Source organism: Pan troglodytes, chromosome 11 (genome assembly GCF_028858775.2).
Source record: "Pan troglodytes isolate AG18354 chromosome 11, NHGRI_mPanTro3-v2.0_pri, whole genome shotgun sequence".
Classification (NCBI taxonomy): domain Eukaryota; kingdom Metazoa; phylum Chordata; class Mammalia; order Primates; family Hominidae; genus Pan; species Pan troglodytes.
The window spans coordinates 16,754,176-16,766,860 of record NC_072409.2 but is presented as its reverse complement, the minus strand read 5'-3'; the positions used below and the strand labels follow the sequence as shown (position 1 = coordinate 16,766,860).

The 12,685-nt window shown below is 53.9% G+C and overlaps 1 protein-coding gene across 7 annotated transcripts in view; it reads left to right on the top strand.

The window, feature by feature from the left end:
- The window catches only part of DAB2IP (DAB2 interacting protein), a 216,016-nt gene that overhangs the window by 108,727 nt on the left and 94,604 nt on the right, over positions 1–12,685 (top strand). For all 7 annotated transcript variants that reach the window (XM_016961574.4, XM_016961572.4, XM_016961589.4 and 4 more), the window contains exon 2: positions 850–953. In XM_016961574.4, the coding sequence (XP_016817063.1) occupies positions 850–953 (104 nt within the window). The remainder of the gene's footprint in view (positions 1–849; positions 954–12,685) is intronic.

Genomic DNA, 12,685 nt, shown 5'->3' with positions numbered 1-12,685 from the left:
TTTTTGTATTGTTAGTAGAGACAGGGTTTCACCATGTTGACCAGGCTGGTCTCGAACTCCTGACCTCAGGTGATCCTCCCGCCTCGGCCTTCCAAAGTGCTGGGATTACAGGTGTGAGCCACTGTGCCAGGCCTTTTTCCCCCCTTTTTAAAAAAGTGCGATAAAATATGTAAAACATAAAAGTTATCATTTTAACTAGTTTTAAGTGTACAGTTCAGTGGCATGAAGTCCATTTGTAATGTTCTGCAACCATCACCACTATCCATTCCTAAAACTCTTCATCACCCTTTACAGAAACTCTGTACCATTAAGCAATAACTCCTTGTTCCCCTCTCTCATCAGCCTCTGCTAACTTCAAATCTGCCTTCTGTCTCTACGAATTGGCCTCTTCTAGATAGTTCATATAAATGGGATCATACAAAATATGTCCTTTTGGGTTACTCAGCATAATGTTTTCAAGGTCCATCCACATTACAGCTTAAATCAGAACTTCATTCCTTTTTAGAGCAGAATGGTATTCCTTTGCATGTCAATACCATGTGTGTGTGTCCATTCTTCTGCTGATGGACCCTTGGGTTTCCACCATTTGGCTGTTGTGAACATTTGCATACAGGTATTTGAGTACTTATTTTCAATTATTTAGGGTTATACCCAGGAGTGGAATTGCTGGGTCATGTGGTACTTGTATTTTTAATTTTTGGAGGAACTGCCAGACTTTTCCATAGTGCCTGGACCATTTTCTAGGGACCGGTTTGTCTGTTGTCCTGACTGGGATGGGAGTGGCAGGAGGCCCTAGCTGTGTGGCCTTGGCTGTTCTTGTTCAACCTCTCTCTCCTCCTCTGTTGGCAGAGTCGCCTCAAGAAAGGCCGGGCTCTCGGCGCAGCCTGCCTGGCAGCCTTTCCGAGAAGAGCCCCAGCATGGAGCCCTCGGCCGCCACGCCGTTCCGGGTCACGGTAACTATCTCTGCGTCACCAACACCGCCACTGCCACCACCATCACCACCTCGCCCGGGGTGCTGCTCTGTGACCCCACGGCCCCCCTTCCTGGAGCCTCATGGACCCGGAGAGCATCCGGCCTCCCTTGCTCTAGGTATCCGATCCCTCAGCTGCTCCCATCTCCGTGGCTCAGCCCTGGTCCCGGGGGCCACATGGGGGGGTCCCATCCTGAGAGGGAGGGGGCAGGTGGAGGACAGACAGCACCGAAGGCTATGGGGCCCAGCGCTGAGCTGGCCCGGAAAGAGAAGAGGCTCTTGTTAGTTTAGATAAATGTACCCTTGAGGGCACACACACACTGTGCTTCTGCAACCCCGAAAAGATGCACTATTTTTGTTTCCATATATTTTAACACCTCTCATGGCATACCATAATTTAAATCTTTCTTGGTGGTACATAAAATAATGCTATATATTATAACTGATGATGGCTTAGAACCGACAAAACACAGAATATATATCATAGCTATTGAACTGAGTGGTCCCCACCAGCACACAGACTTTTTAAAAATTACAAACCTAAACAACTTTATGGAAACAGAACCCAATGACCCTTAACGTCTGACTGTTCATACCCTTCTGCATTTCTGCATGTACACACACACACACACACACACACACACACACACACACACCAGAGTTCTGGGTCCCTTCACTCCCTCATTCAGGAGCATTACTGTGTGTACCTCTCTCCAGGGCTGTGCCAGGCACCAGAAACGCAGCGATGACATAGACACATTCCTTTCTCCAGGGAGCTCAGGTCTGTAGGGCAGGTGGATGTTGGATGGTTTGTTCATCCATTCATTCACTCATCAGTTATTCTGGCATGCCTGCTGTGTGCAAGCAGAGGAAAGAAGGTTCTGGGCAGCGGGAACAGAGAGTGTGCAGGCCTGGCTGTCACTGGAGAGCATCATATAGGGGCTCCAAGGGAGCTGGAAGTGACTGGCTATTCCCAGTGGGTTGGGAGGGGGTCCCACGGGAGCTAGCTTTTGAGCTGCATCTTGAAGGGTCCGTAGAAAATGGCTAGGCAAGGACAGAGACAGAGAAAGAGGGACTTCCGGGGAGGGAGAACAGCAGTTGCAAAGGTATGGAGGCACCCTAGAAATTTCCTGTGCTTGCCATAGGGCTGGCTCCTCATCCCTTGGGCATCAGCTCAGATATCAGCTCCTGACCACACCACCTCAAGGAAGCCCTCTTGCTTTTCTGCCATCACAGCAGCCTGCTCTTCTGTTTCCTAATACTTAGTGTCAGCATGAGAATGTGAGCTCATAAGGTCAGGGGCTGATGTGTTTGTGGCATGCAGAACTGCTTGGTGGAGCTGGCGTTGAGGGGATCTGGAGGACAGTGTAGGAGGTGAGGCTGGGAGGCCTGGCCGAGTCAAGGTCACGTGGAACCTCTAGTACCAGGCCAAAGGGATGGGGCTTTCCCCAGGGCCACTGATTCTCTCCACTGCCAATATGTTATAAAAATGCCTTAAAAACTAGTTTATTGTCCTTCTTTAAGATTTCAGTCCATTGGGCCAGGGCAGGGCCTGGGAATCTGCATTTTAACAAGCTTTCTCCAGGAGGTGATTCTGAGTCCCCAGCTGGGGGTTGAGCCCGTGGGCAATGAGGAGGAAGCCTGCGCTGAGACGATTCAGGGTCATGGCCCTGAGTTTGGCCAGGGGGTCTCAGGAAGCTGGTCTCCAGCCTGCAGGGAGCGCGCCTGGAGGCTGGGACAAGGGTGACCCCCATCAGCTGGAGCGAAGGCCAAGTTCTGATCTCTCTGGATCCCTGGGGCCACAGCAGGCAGGGTGGGCCTTCAGGGGAGCCCTAGGGAACGATGACTAATAATAGTTAGTAATAGTAGCCGCCTCCATTGATGAAGTGCCTACTGTGTGTCAGGCACTGGGCTCACTGTCCTACATCCCTGATCTCTTTTTTTTTTCCTTTTTTTTTTTTTGAGACAGAATCTTGCTTTGTCGCCCAGGCTGGAGTGCAGTGGTGTGATCTTGGCTCACTGCAACCTCTGCCTCCCGGGTTCAAACAGTTCTCCCACCTCAGCCCCCCGAGTAGCTGGGATTACAGGAGCCTGCCACCACCCCCAGCTATTTTTTGTATTTTTAGTAGAGACGGGGTTTCACCATGTTGGCCAGGCTAGTCTCGAACTCCTGACCTCAGGTGATCCTACCACCTCGGCCTCTCAAAGTGCTGGGATTACAGGCATGAGCCACCACGCCCAGCCTACCTGATCTCTCTTCATCCAGGAGACACACCTACAGCTGAAACATTCGTTACCCCATTTCCCAGGTGAGGAAACAGGTTCTGAGAGGTAAAGTCACTTGCTGCCCAAGCTCCAACTGCTACTAAGTGGCGGAACCAAGATTCGACCCCAGGTCTCTGTGACTCCAGGGCATGAAGCACACCCATCCTCAGGCTAGGAGGCGGATCCATCGCCCCACACCCCCCCCAGAACCCCATCAGCATCGCTTTTCTGGCTATTTCCCTTTCCTGAGTTGCTCTAATAGGGGTTTTATCACACCTTAAAGTTTTTATAATTTGCAGCTCTTTAAGTGACAGCTAGGACCAGTGTTTTCCCTGTAGTGGTGTCTTCATTCTGTCTCCCAGGGTAGAAACCACCTTCAGTCAGAGCCAGCCTTGGGAATCTCGAGCTGCCTGGGACTCAACTCACAGTCCCACCTGCCCGGTTAGGGTCTGCAGGATGGAGAGCGTGTTCAAGGTGGTCGTTTTGCCCACTTCTCATGGCAACCCTCTAGGGGAGGCACTATTAGTGTGCCCATTTCACAGGTGAGGAAACTGAGGTTCAGAGGTGAAATTCTTTAGCTGGTGTCACTCAGCTCCTGAGTCAGGACTGCCGGACATCTACGTTTTGTGTCCTTTCCTGGGCACCTTGGTCCTTAAGGGATGTGATTTGAGATTCTCTTCTGGGCTGGGTGCTGGGAGCTGAGGGGACTAGAGAACTCAGAGGTGGGGATCTGGGTTCAAATCCCAGATCTTCCATGACCCATGTGATCTCAGTAGCCACTGAGCCTCTCCGAGCCTTGTGTTCTTGACAGTAAAATGTGGAATGACAGACTTTGCTTGGACTGTGGACTTGGTGAATGTGGTCGCCCAAGTCTGACCCATGGTACGTGTTTCATGGATGAAATCCATCATTAACATCCAAATCGGGTTTCCATTGTTGGCTGTAAAACATCAGTAAAGATCTAGGAGGGTTGGAGTACAGGCAGAGGACAAGGTGTTTGGGGGAAGGCCAGTGTCCCCTGGCCTGGGCCTTGGGGACAGTCCTTCACACAGACCCTGTGCAGGGCCAGAAGCACCCGCCTCCCTCCCCTAGCCCGTAGCACACACTTGCTCACTTACAGGCTCCCAAAAGCTACGTCCTCACGTGCTCAGCTGACTTTTGCTCTGTGTAGACCCTCGAGGGAACCCAGGAAACATGGTTTTGCCTCGGGGAGGCAGGGGAGATGCCACAGGATGTACTGGAATAACTGCCACCTTCACTGCCATTTCAAACCCAGATGGCGGGCTGTCAGCATCTCTTACAGGGGTGCTCCTTAGGGAGAATCAATGAGTCACGGTGTAAGGTCTACAAGGCTCAGCCTGTCCACCTTCTCCATGGAAACTGAGGCCTGGGAAGGGCTTGTCAGAGGTCACCACCCAGCTGACAGCGGTTCAGGAGCCTGAGTTGTTTACACCCTCACATGCCACCCCTCCTCGTTTTGTGAGTCAGCCGAGGACCTGCAGCCACTTTGTAGGGCATTGAAGGCTTAGTGCTAGTCCTGCCCCTGCCTCTTGTAGACTATATGACCCTGGGAGAGCCTTAGTTTCCCCTTTTGTGAAATGTGGGGGATGGACTTTGTAAGGCAGCGTACAGTTCAGGCATAAATAGGTGCTTAAATGTTCTGGTGCAGTAGCTAAGAGAATGGGCTCTAGAGAGTTCCCCGACCCAGGTTTCAGGCCCTGCACAGCCTCATACCAGCTTTGTGGCTTGCTCAGGAGTGGAACTTTTCTGCCCATCTGGGACAACTCCCTCCCTCCTATAGGGAGAGTTGGGGGGTAGGGGAGTGGCTCTCCAGGACCACACAGTGCTACGAGGCTGGCATGTGCCCTGCAAGTTATAGGGGGCCCTGAATGAGGATGGGGGAAGGGGCCTGGGAGTAGATGACCAGAGAAGCTTCCTGTGCATCTGTGGCCATCAGCTCTCAGGCTCCTGAGATTCAAACCCAGGTCTGTCTGCTCTGTGCCAGTAGTGTCTCCTGGAAGGGAAGGAGGGAAGGGTGGCAGGCAGCAAGCTGGGGCCCTGGATCTGCATAGACCAATGGTCAGACTGGGTCTGGGGGCTTTGCATGTGCCCACCCAGCTTCCCCAGGCCCTGGACCCCTTAGCAGCAACAGCATGCTGTTCTTTCTCTCCTGCCACTCCATGGCAGAGGAGCCGTGGTTTGATTTGGGAGGCAAAGAGCTGATGACTCTTCCTGGTCTCCCCACGAGCTCCTTAGCCTGCCCCCTTCCCCAGCCCCAACCTTCCCTGTTGCGGGCTGGGTCCTTCCTCCCTCCCTCCTTCCTCTGCCCCCACCCCCCTCCCATCAACCTTGAGGATGGCTGGCAGGCCCGGGGTGTGGGAGGTGGCAGAGGCTCAGGGAAACTTGACAGCCAATTGATTCCTCCTCGGGAAGTTGAAAGTGGAGAGTCATGTTTGAAGGTTTAGCTGAAATTAGGTCTCAGGGCTATTTTTTGCGAGATGGAGAAGGAGAAGTGTCAGGGAGGGGAAGGCCCAGGGGTCTGGCAGAAACTGCAGATAAACTCAACATTGGGTTGATTATGGATGCTTCTAGGAGCAGGTCTTTGGTTTCTTTCAACAACTCACTTTTATTGGGTGCTTGGTTGTGCACACCCTGCATAGGATGCTGTGACAGAACAAGGAACAGTTATCTCTGGCCAGGAAGGACAGGGAAGAATTCTCAAAGAAGGGACTCTTGGGGCTGGGCTTTGAGGGGTGTATAGGAGTTCGTCAGGAACCAAGGGAGAAGAGTATTTCAGTTAGTGAAGTGAATAGAAAGAAACAAGCTAATGGCCCTGTGTGATTGGAGTGCTGGATGGGTTCAGGGCCTGGAGAGAAGAGTGAGAGACCTTGGTGGGTGAGCTAAAGCCTTTGGACTTTCTCCTGCAGGATACAAGAACCACAGTGGATGATGGCTGTGAGTGGAGCTAGCAGTAGACCTCTGAGCTGTGGACCTCAGGTTTTCCAGCTGCTCACCCCTTTTCTCACTCCTGTAGCCTCCCTGCACCCTCCCCATGTTTCAGCTGTCTTTCTGTCACACAAACTCAAGAAACAGGCATGTGAACACAAACATGCAAGCTAGTGGGTGACCCTCCCGCCCATGTCACCATGGAAAGGCTGTTGGAAATTAACTGGTTCAACCCTTCCCTATACAGAGGAGGGACTGAGAATCATAGAAGGGAGGGTCCTTTCCTGAGGTCACACAGCATGTCGAGGGTAGGGCCTGGAGTTGAGCCCAGGTCTCTGTCCCTCTCCCCCGCATCCAGTGGTCCTCACCCCTTACTCCTTCCTGTCCTCTCCTCCCAGCACCTGGACATCAGCCACCCCGTCTGAGCTGAGCCCTTCTCCCAGCCCCCATCACATTTCCTGGGAGGAATGGGTGTTCTTTGGTCCAACTGCCCTCGGAGCCCCATGACAGCTCCTTCCCGCTCATCTGCACACTGCCCCCTCCTGGCCACCAGGCCCCAGCCCCAGCTGTAGAGGGACCCGAAGTTTGGGCTGAGGGCTGCCTGAAGGAGGAATGCATGACTTCAGGTCCAGGAGGGGGCATTCTCTGCTCCCTGCAGAGTCGGCCCCGCTGCCCCCCATTTGTGCCCCTTCCAAGCTACGGAGGCTCCGGGTGGCTGTTGGGGTGGGGAACAGAAAAGCCAGCCAGGCTCACAAATCAGACAAGCCAGATCTGTCCCAGGGTATATGGGGAAACTGAGGCCTGGAGAGGAGCAGCTTGCCCAGGATACTTGCTGGGGCTCCCTCCACTGGCCCAGGCTGCTGTGGGTCCATCTCAGATGGTCGTTCACTTGGGACATATTTATGTTTGTGGCCCATCAACCAGCGGAGGGATGTCAGCCACGCGGTCCTGGCTGTAACAGGGCGGTAGTGCTGGACCCCTGGGTGGGGTCCCACCATGGGCGCCCCAGTTTTCTCCTTGAAGTATGAGGAATTTGCTTAGTTCCGCTCTGTGAGTCAGTCTCCTGACCCAGCATCCGGCGTGTATTCAGCGGATGGGCGGGGTGGTGGAAGAGCAAACCCTGCCCCCTCCGCCCCCTCCACCCTCACTCCCTCCATCCCTGCCCTTCACGGAGGCTGATTGGTATTAAACTATTCAAACCCAAAAGGAACATTACTGTCATTTTGGTCTGTGTCTGCCTTCCGCGGGGGGCATCCCCCTTTTCTGCAGAGGGAGTGTTGGAAGGTGGGACTCAGGAGTTGTCCGGGGTGGCCAGGGTGTGGCAAGGATGGTCTTCGGGGCAGAAGTCTGGGGACAGGGGGTCTTGGAGCCTCCTGAATCCAAGACCAGGCTAGTCTGAGGCCTGGGACAGAGGTGGGACTGCTGCAGTATTGGTAGGGTTGGGAGGCTGTCACCCCACCCCATTAATACACAGGAAGGTGGTTTCATTAGCTCCATTTTAGTTGAGGATCCCAGGCTTAGGGAGGAGAGAGGCCTGGCCTCAGCAGGTCTCCAGCTGGTGGGTGGTAGGGGCAGGAGCCCAGCTCTGGTCTGCGAGCCTTGCTGCGGTGTGAACGAACTTACTTTCTTCTCTCCTTTTACCTTTCTTTATTCTTTCTTTCGATAAATTTGCCATCACCACCAACTATGTGTCAGGGCCTATGCCAGTCATTGAGGATACAAAGAGGATGAAAATGTAGTTGCTACCTGCAGAAATACAGAAGGGCCAGCGGGGCTTGGTGAAGTAATTTCCAGGCAGGTGAAGGGGAAAGGACATTCCAGGCAAAGGCCAGGACATGGGAAACAGCATGAGCAAATGACAGCAGGAACTGAGAGCAGTTTGGGGGCTGAAATGTGAGGAAGTGGCTGGAATGGAAGAGACAAGAGATCCATGGCAGTGAACAGAGCAGATGGGATCTAAGGCCATATTAACAGGAGTATGAGGTCCTCAGCAAGGGAGGTGAGGTGGGCCAGAGTAGGCCAGAGCAGACATGGAGTGCAGCATACTTGACCAGGCTAGGAGAGTCTGGAGCTCCTTCAGTGGGCAGAGACCAAGACTGGGTGGGGATCCAGCATGGGGTTGGGGGGACAAGCAAATTGCTTTTCTCAAGCAGGTTCTCAGGAGCCTGTTCCAACCCCCCCCAACATCTGTGCTCAGAATGCCCTTGGGCAGGGGTAGGGGGAAGAGCCCACTTCAAGGATCCCTGGAATCTCCTGCCTCATCCTGGCAAGTGGCAGCTGGCTTGGGCAGTGTGAGTGGGGAGGATGGAAGTGAAGGGAACAAGCCAGCCTCAGTACCCCCTCCTCTTCCTGCTCTGGGGTCTTCCAAATACATCAGAAGTCCATCCCTGTAAATTCCATTTCCCCAGCCCTGCACTTAAGCCTGTTGTGCAGCATGGAATCAGGTGAACTGGTTCCCATTAAGGTGTAAAGGCCACCACCCCAATCCCTGCCAGGTTCAGTAACTGGAAGGTGGAATGCTCTCTGTGGGGGCCTTTCTTCCTCTCTTCACACCCACTCAGGGTCTTGGGGTACAGTGCTGGCCTCTCCCAGGGATAGTCCCCCCAACCCAAGGATGGAGCAGGATTAGAATCTTGGCCACTGCTCCCTTCTGTAGGATGGCTCAGGCAAGTTGCCCCACTCTCTTTCCCTGTCTGTAAATGGGCAGGAACCCCTCCCCACAGAGTGGCTGTGAGGGCTCAGTGCCTGGCACAAGGCAGCATTCCCCACACCTGTTCCCTTTGCTTGTGTGAGGGGTGCACCTCCACCCCACATTTCCTCCAGAGCCCCAGGTAATTGGGCAGACCCCTCCCCCTTCCATACCCTTCCGTCACGGCCCCAAAGCAACATCACCCCTGACTGAACTTCCAGGGCTCAGCCCTGGCAGTAGAAGGTGGAGAGGGGCTGGAGGGGTTCCTAGGGGACCAGAGACCAAGTTCTTAGGTGGTGAGTTCAGATGGAGATGGAGGTGTCTGCGCAGGGTGGTTTCCTGCCAGTTGGGGGCAGCAGAGGGTAGCAAGTGGACTTCTGGGTGGCTCCTCCCAGTGAGTGTTGAAGTCCCAGGGGTTTGTGTGTCCGGGGCCACAGGGAGCCGGCGCAACAAGGTGTTAGCTGGCTAAACAAGGTGTAGAACGCACTGCTGGGGGCTGGGAGCAGCTCAGATCCGGGAGCACCTGTCAATGGCTGGGCCTGGCATGACTGGCTGTGCCAACTGGGCCTGGGTTGACCAGAAAGCCAGGGGTTCTGAAAGGGGACCCTGGTCAGGGACACTGGATGGAACAGGGTCTGGGGCTGAGACAGCTGTCCACCAAGAGGAAGGGCACAGGGTGAGGTGGACCAGCATGTGATCTGTCAGGCAGGGCTGCTGCACTGTGGTCACCAGGTTGGGGCCAACAGATACTCAGTCACTGCCACCCTTTGATGGGTTATAGGCACCTGTTCCACCTACCACTGCTTTGAGAGGGGGTAAGGCGGGCATTGTGGGAGAGGCAGGGTGGTGGTCAGAGATTGCACTCCAAGTCCCACTGGCCTGGGTTCGAATCCCAGCTCTACCACCTCTGCTGTCTGTACGATGGGGGATTTTGAATCCTGTTCTGCATAGTACTCTGAGTCAGGCCCTGTGCTGAGCACTTTCTAAGTATTGTCTCATTTAATCCTTATAACTCGAGGCTCAGATAACACAAATCTCACTCTTAGAAGGTGACAAAATCAAGGCAGATGGGGAGTGAAGAGATAGCTGAGGATGGCTCCTCTCATGGGCCTGGATCTTGAAGTTCTCACAGCGCCTGGACCATAGCATGCAGCCCAGTCTTTGCTAGTCAGTGCTGTTTTTCTCTTCATCTTACGGACGAGGATGTTGAGGCCCAGAGAGGGGAGGTGCATTGTCCTGGGCCACACGGCTTGCAGGGACAGAGCTGAGATTTGGACCCAGGCCTCCCCATCTCTCTGCCTTATCTTGTCCTGCCCCTACTTTGAGCAGGCCTGGCCCTAGGGGTCAGACACCCCTGGGATAGGAGAGAACTGCTCTCCTCTTGCCATCCTGCCCTGTGGCCCTGCAGGTCCTCCCCTTTCCTGGGAGGTGGGGGAGCCTGCATGTCAGGGGCAAGGCTCAGACGCCTTCATTTTCCCACCTCCTCATGCTATGAAAATGAAACGATCAAGTGGTATTTTGGTGGGATTACAGACATAATTATATCTGAGTTGTCAAGCGGCAATTGTTGTTTCCAAAGCCAGGAGGCCCTCTGTGGAGGTGGCAGCAGTGACATCTGTTTCTAACACAAGGCTCTGCATCGGGATGAGTAACTTCTCCTGTGGAATTGCTTAAAGAACGTCTAAAACGAGCTGAGCTTGTTACTCCCCTGCTCCAGCACCTTAGATGGCTCCCAGCAGGGTGGGGGATCCAGCTCCCCAGCCTGGCATTCAAGCCCCCCAGGCTGTCCCAGCTTCCATGCCTTTGTGTGGGCGGATCCTTCTACCCACAATTCCTCCCCATCTCTCTCTGTCTCCAGAGCTCACTAGTGCCATCCAGGGCTCTGTCCAGGTTGCAGAACACCCCATCTGTACACGCTCCCTCACGGACTCTGTGACTTCATGATCCATCACTTCTGTCTCTCCCACCAGACGGTGGTCACCTTCTCAAGGACAGGGACTGTTTCTGATTTGTCTGAACTCCCAGCACTGGGGCAAGGACTCACCTGCGGCAGGCTCATGAGGGGCTTGTGGAATGAAGGTGCACGAGACAGAGAGAGACAGGGAGTAAACGAATTAAATGGAGTAAGCGCAGGGTGAGCAGGGAAGAGGGTGAGCCGTGACCTCTCCACTTCTGCCAGCCCCCACACTTCTGCCAGCCCCCACACTGTGTGTCTGAGGCCAGAGTGGTCCCCTGCCTTGGGAGGACAGGTCAAGACAAGTGACCCAGCCCACCAGAGGCCAGCAAGGACACCAGCCCTTGCCTTGAAAAGTGCCGGACGTGGTGGCTCATGCCTGTAATCCCAGCATTTTGGGAGGTTGAGGTGGGTGGATCACCTGAGGTCAGGAGTTCTAGACCAGCATGGTAAATCAGCATGGTGAAACCCTATCTCTATTAAAAACACAAAAAATTAGCCAGGCGTGGTAGTGCATGCCTGTAACCCCAGCTACTATGGAGGCTGAGGCAGGAGAATAGCTTGAACCCGGGAGGTGGAGGTTGCAGCGAGCTGAGATCACGCCACTACACTCTAGCCTGGGTGGCAGAGTGAAATTCTGTCTAAAAAAAAAAAAAAAGAAACTGACCTTGACTCCACCCCATACCCATGGGCCTTCTGAGGCCAGGACTCCCAGGTGAACCTTGGCCCGCAGATGGTAAATCACCCAGGAGAAATAGCCTATAAAATCCTCTCCCAAAATGGTGCATTTTGTATTCTGTAGTGAAAAGGGCTTTTAAAAGCACTGCTTACTCGGGTGGATTTATGGAGTTTCCCCCACCCCTCCCTCCCACTAGTGTTTACTGGTCCTCAGTCCTGGAGCTCCCTGGGGTCCTGTTTTTTCCTTGGTGGCTCTTGGTCCAGGGAGAGAAACAAGATAGCATCTCTTTCCTGCCTTGCTGCCCTGGGGCCACCCGGGCCAGCTGGGTGCCTGGAAGTGCAGGGGAATCCTACCCAACAGAAGCTCCCTGTGGCCCAGCGCAAACCTGAAAGTCCCACCATTAGTGCCCCTTTGTCCCCAGGAGACTCCCCCCCATATGTTGTCACCTGCAAATGGGTCACCAGGGAGGCACAACAAAGCTGGAAAGAATTCAGAGATCAGCTAGACTAATCCCCGCATTGTACAGCAGGGAAACTGAGTCACAGAGCAGCTTAGGTGCTGGCTCAGCGCCTCAGTCTGGTAATGGAATTACATGAGAGCTTTAGCTCTGGGGCAGCCTGTCTGCTGTGTTGAACCCAGCTCTGCCGCTTCCTGACCGTGCGGTGCTGTGCAAATTAGTTGCCCTTTCTGAACTTCTGTTCTCCCATCTGCACACTGGGTTGTGAGAATTAAAGAGAAGTCATGGGAAGCTCTAATACAGTGCCTGAAGCTTAGACAGGGCTTACTAAATACATCTGACTAATTCTCAGCAGCGTGTTGGAAGAGCCCTCATTAGTATTAATAGCAGAGCTGGGTTTTGACCCCAGACTTGTAGACTCCAAACGTGGTTTTCTTGCCACTCATGCAGTGCACAGAGCACAGGATAGGGGAGTTTTGCTGGGGAATGAGCACTAAAGTCAGCAAGCCCCGGGAGGACTGGCTGGGACCTCAGTGATAGGACGTGCAGGCAGGCGGAGATAGTATAGACCCTGCTGCAGGGGTGTAACCTCCTGGTGGAATCGGCTTCCTTGCAGCCACGAGGCCCTGGGTATCCAACTCCCCACCCCTTAGCCAGGGCTGGCTGAGAGCTTAAAGAGCTGATGAGGTGTTTGTAGCCATCCAGACCTCTGGGACAGGCTTATT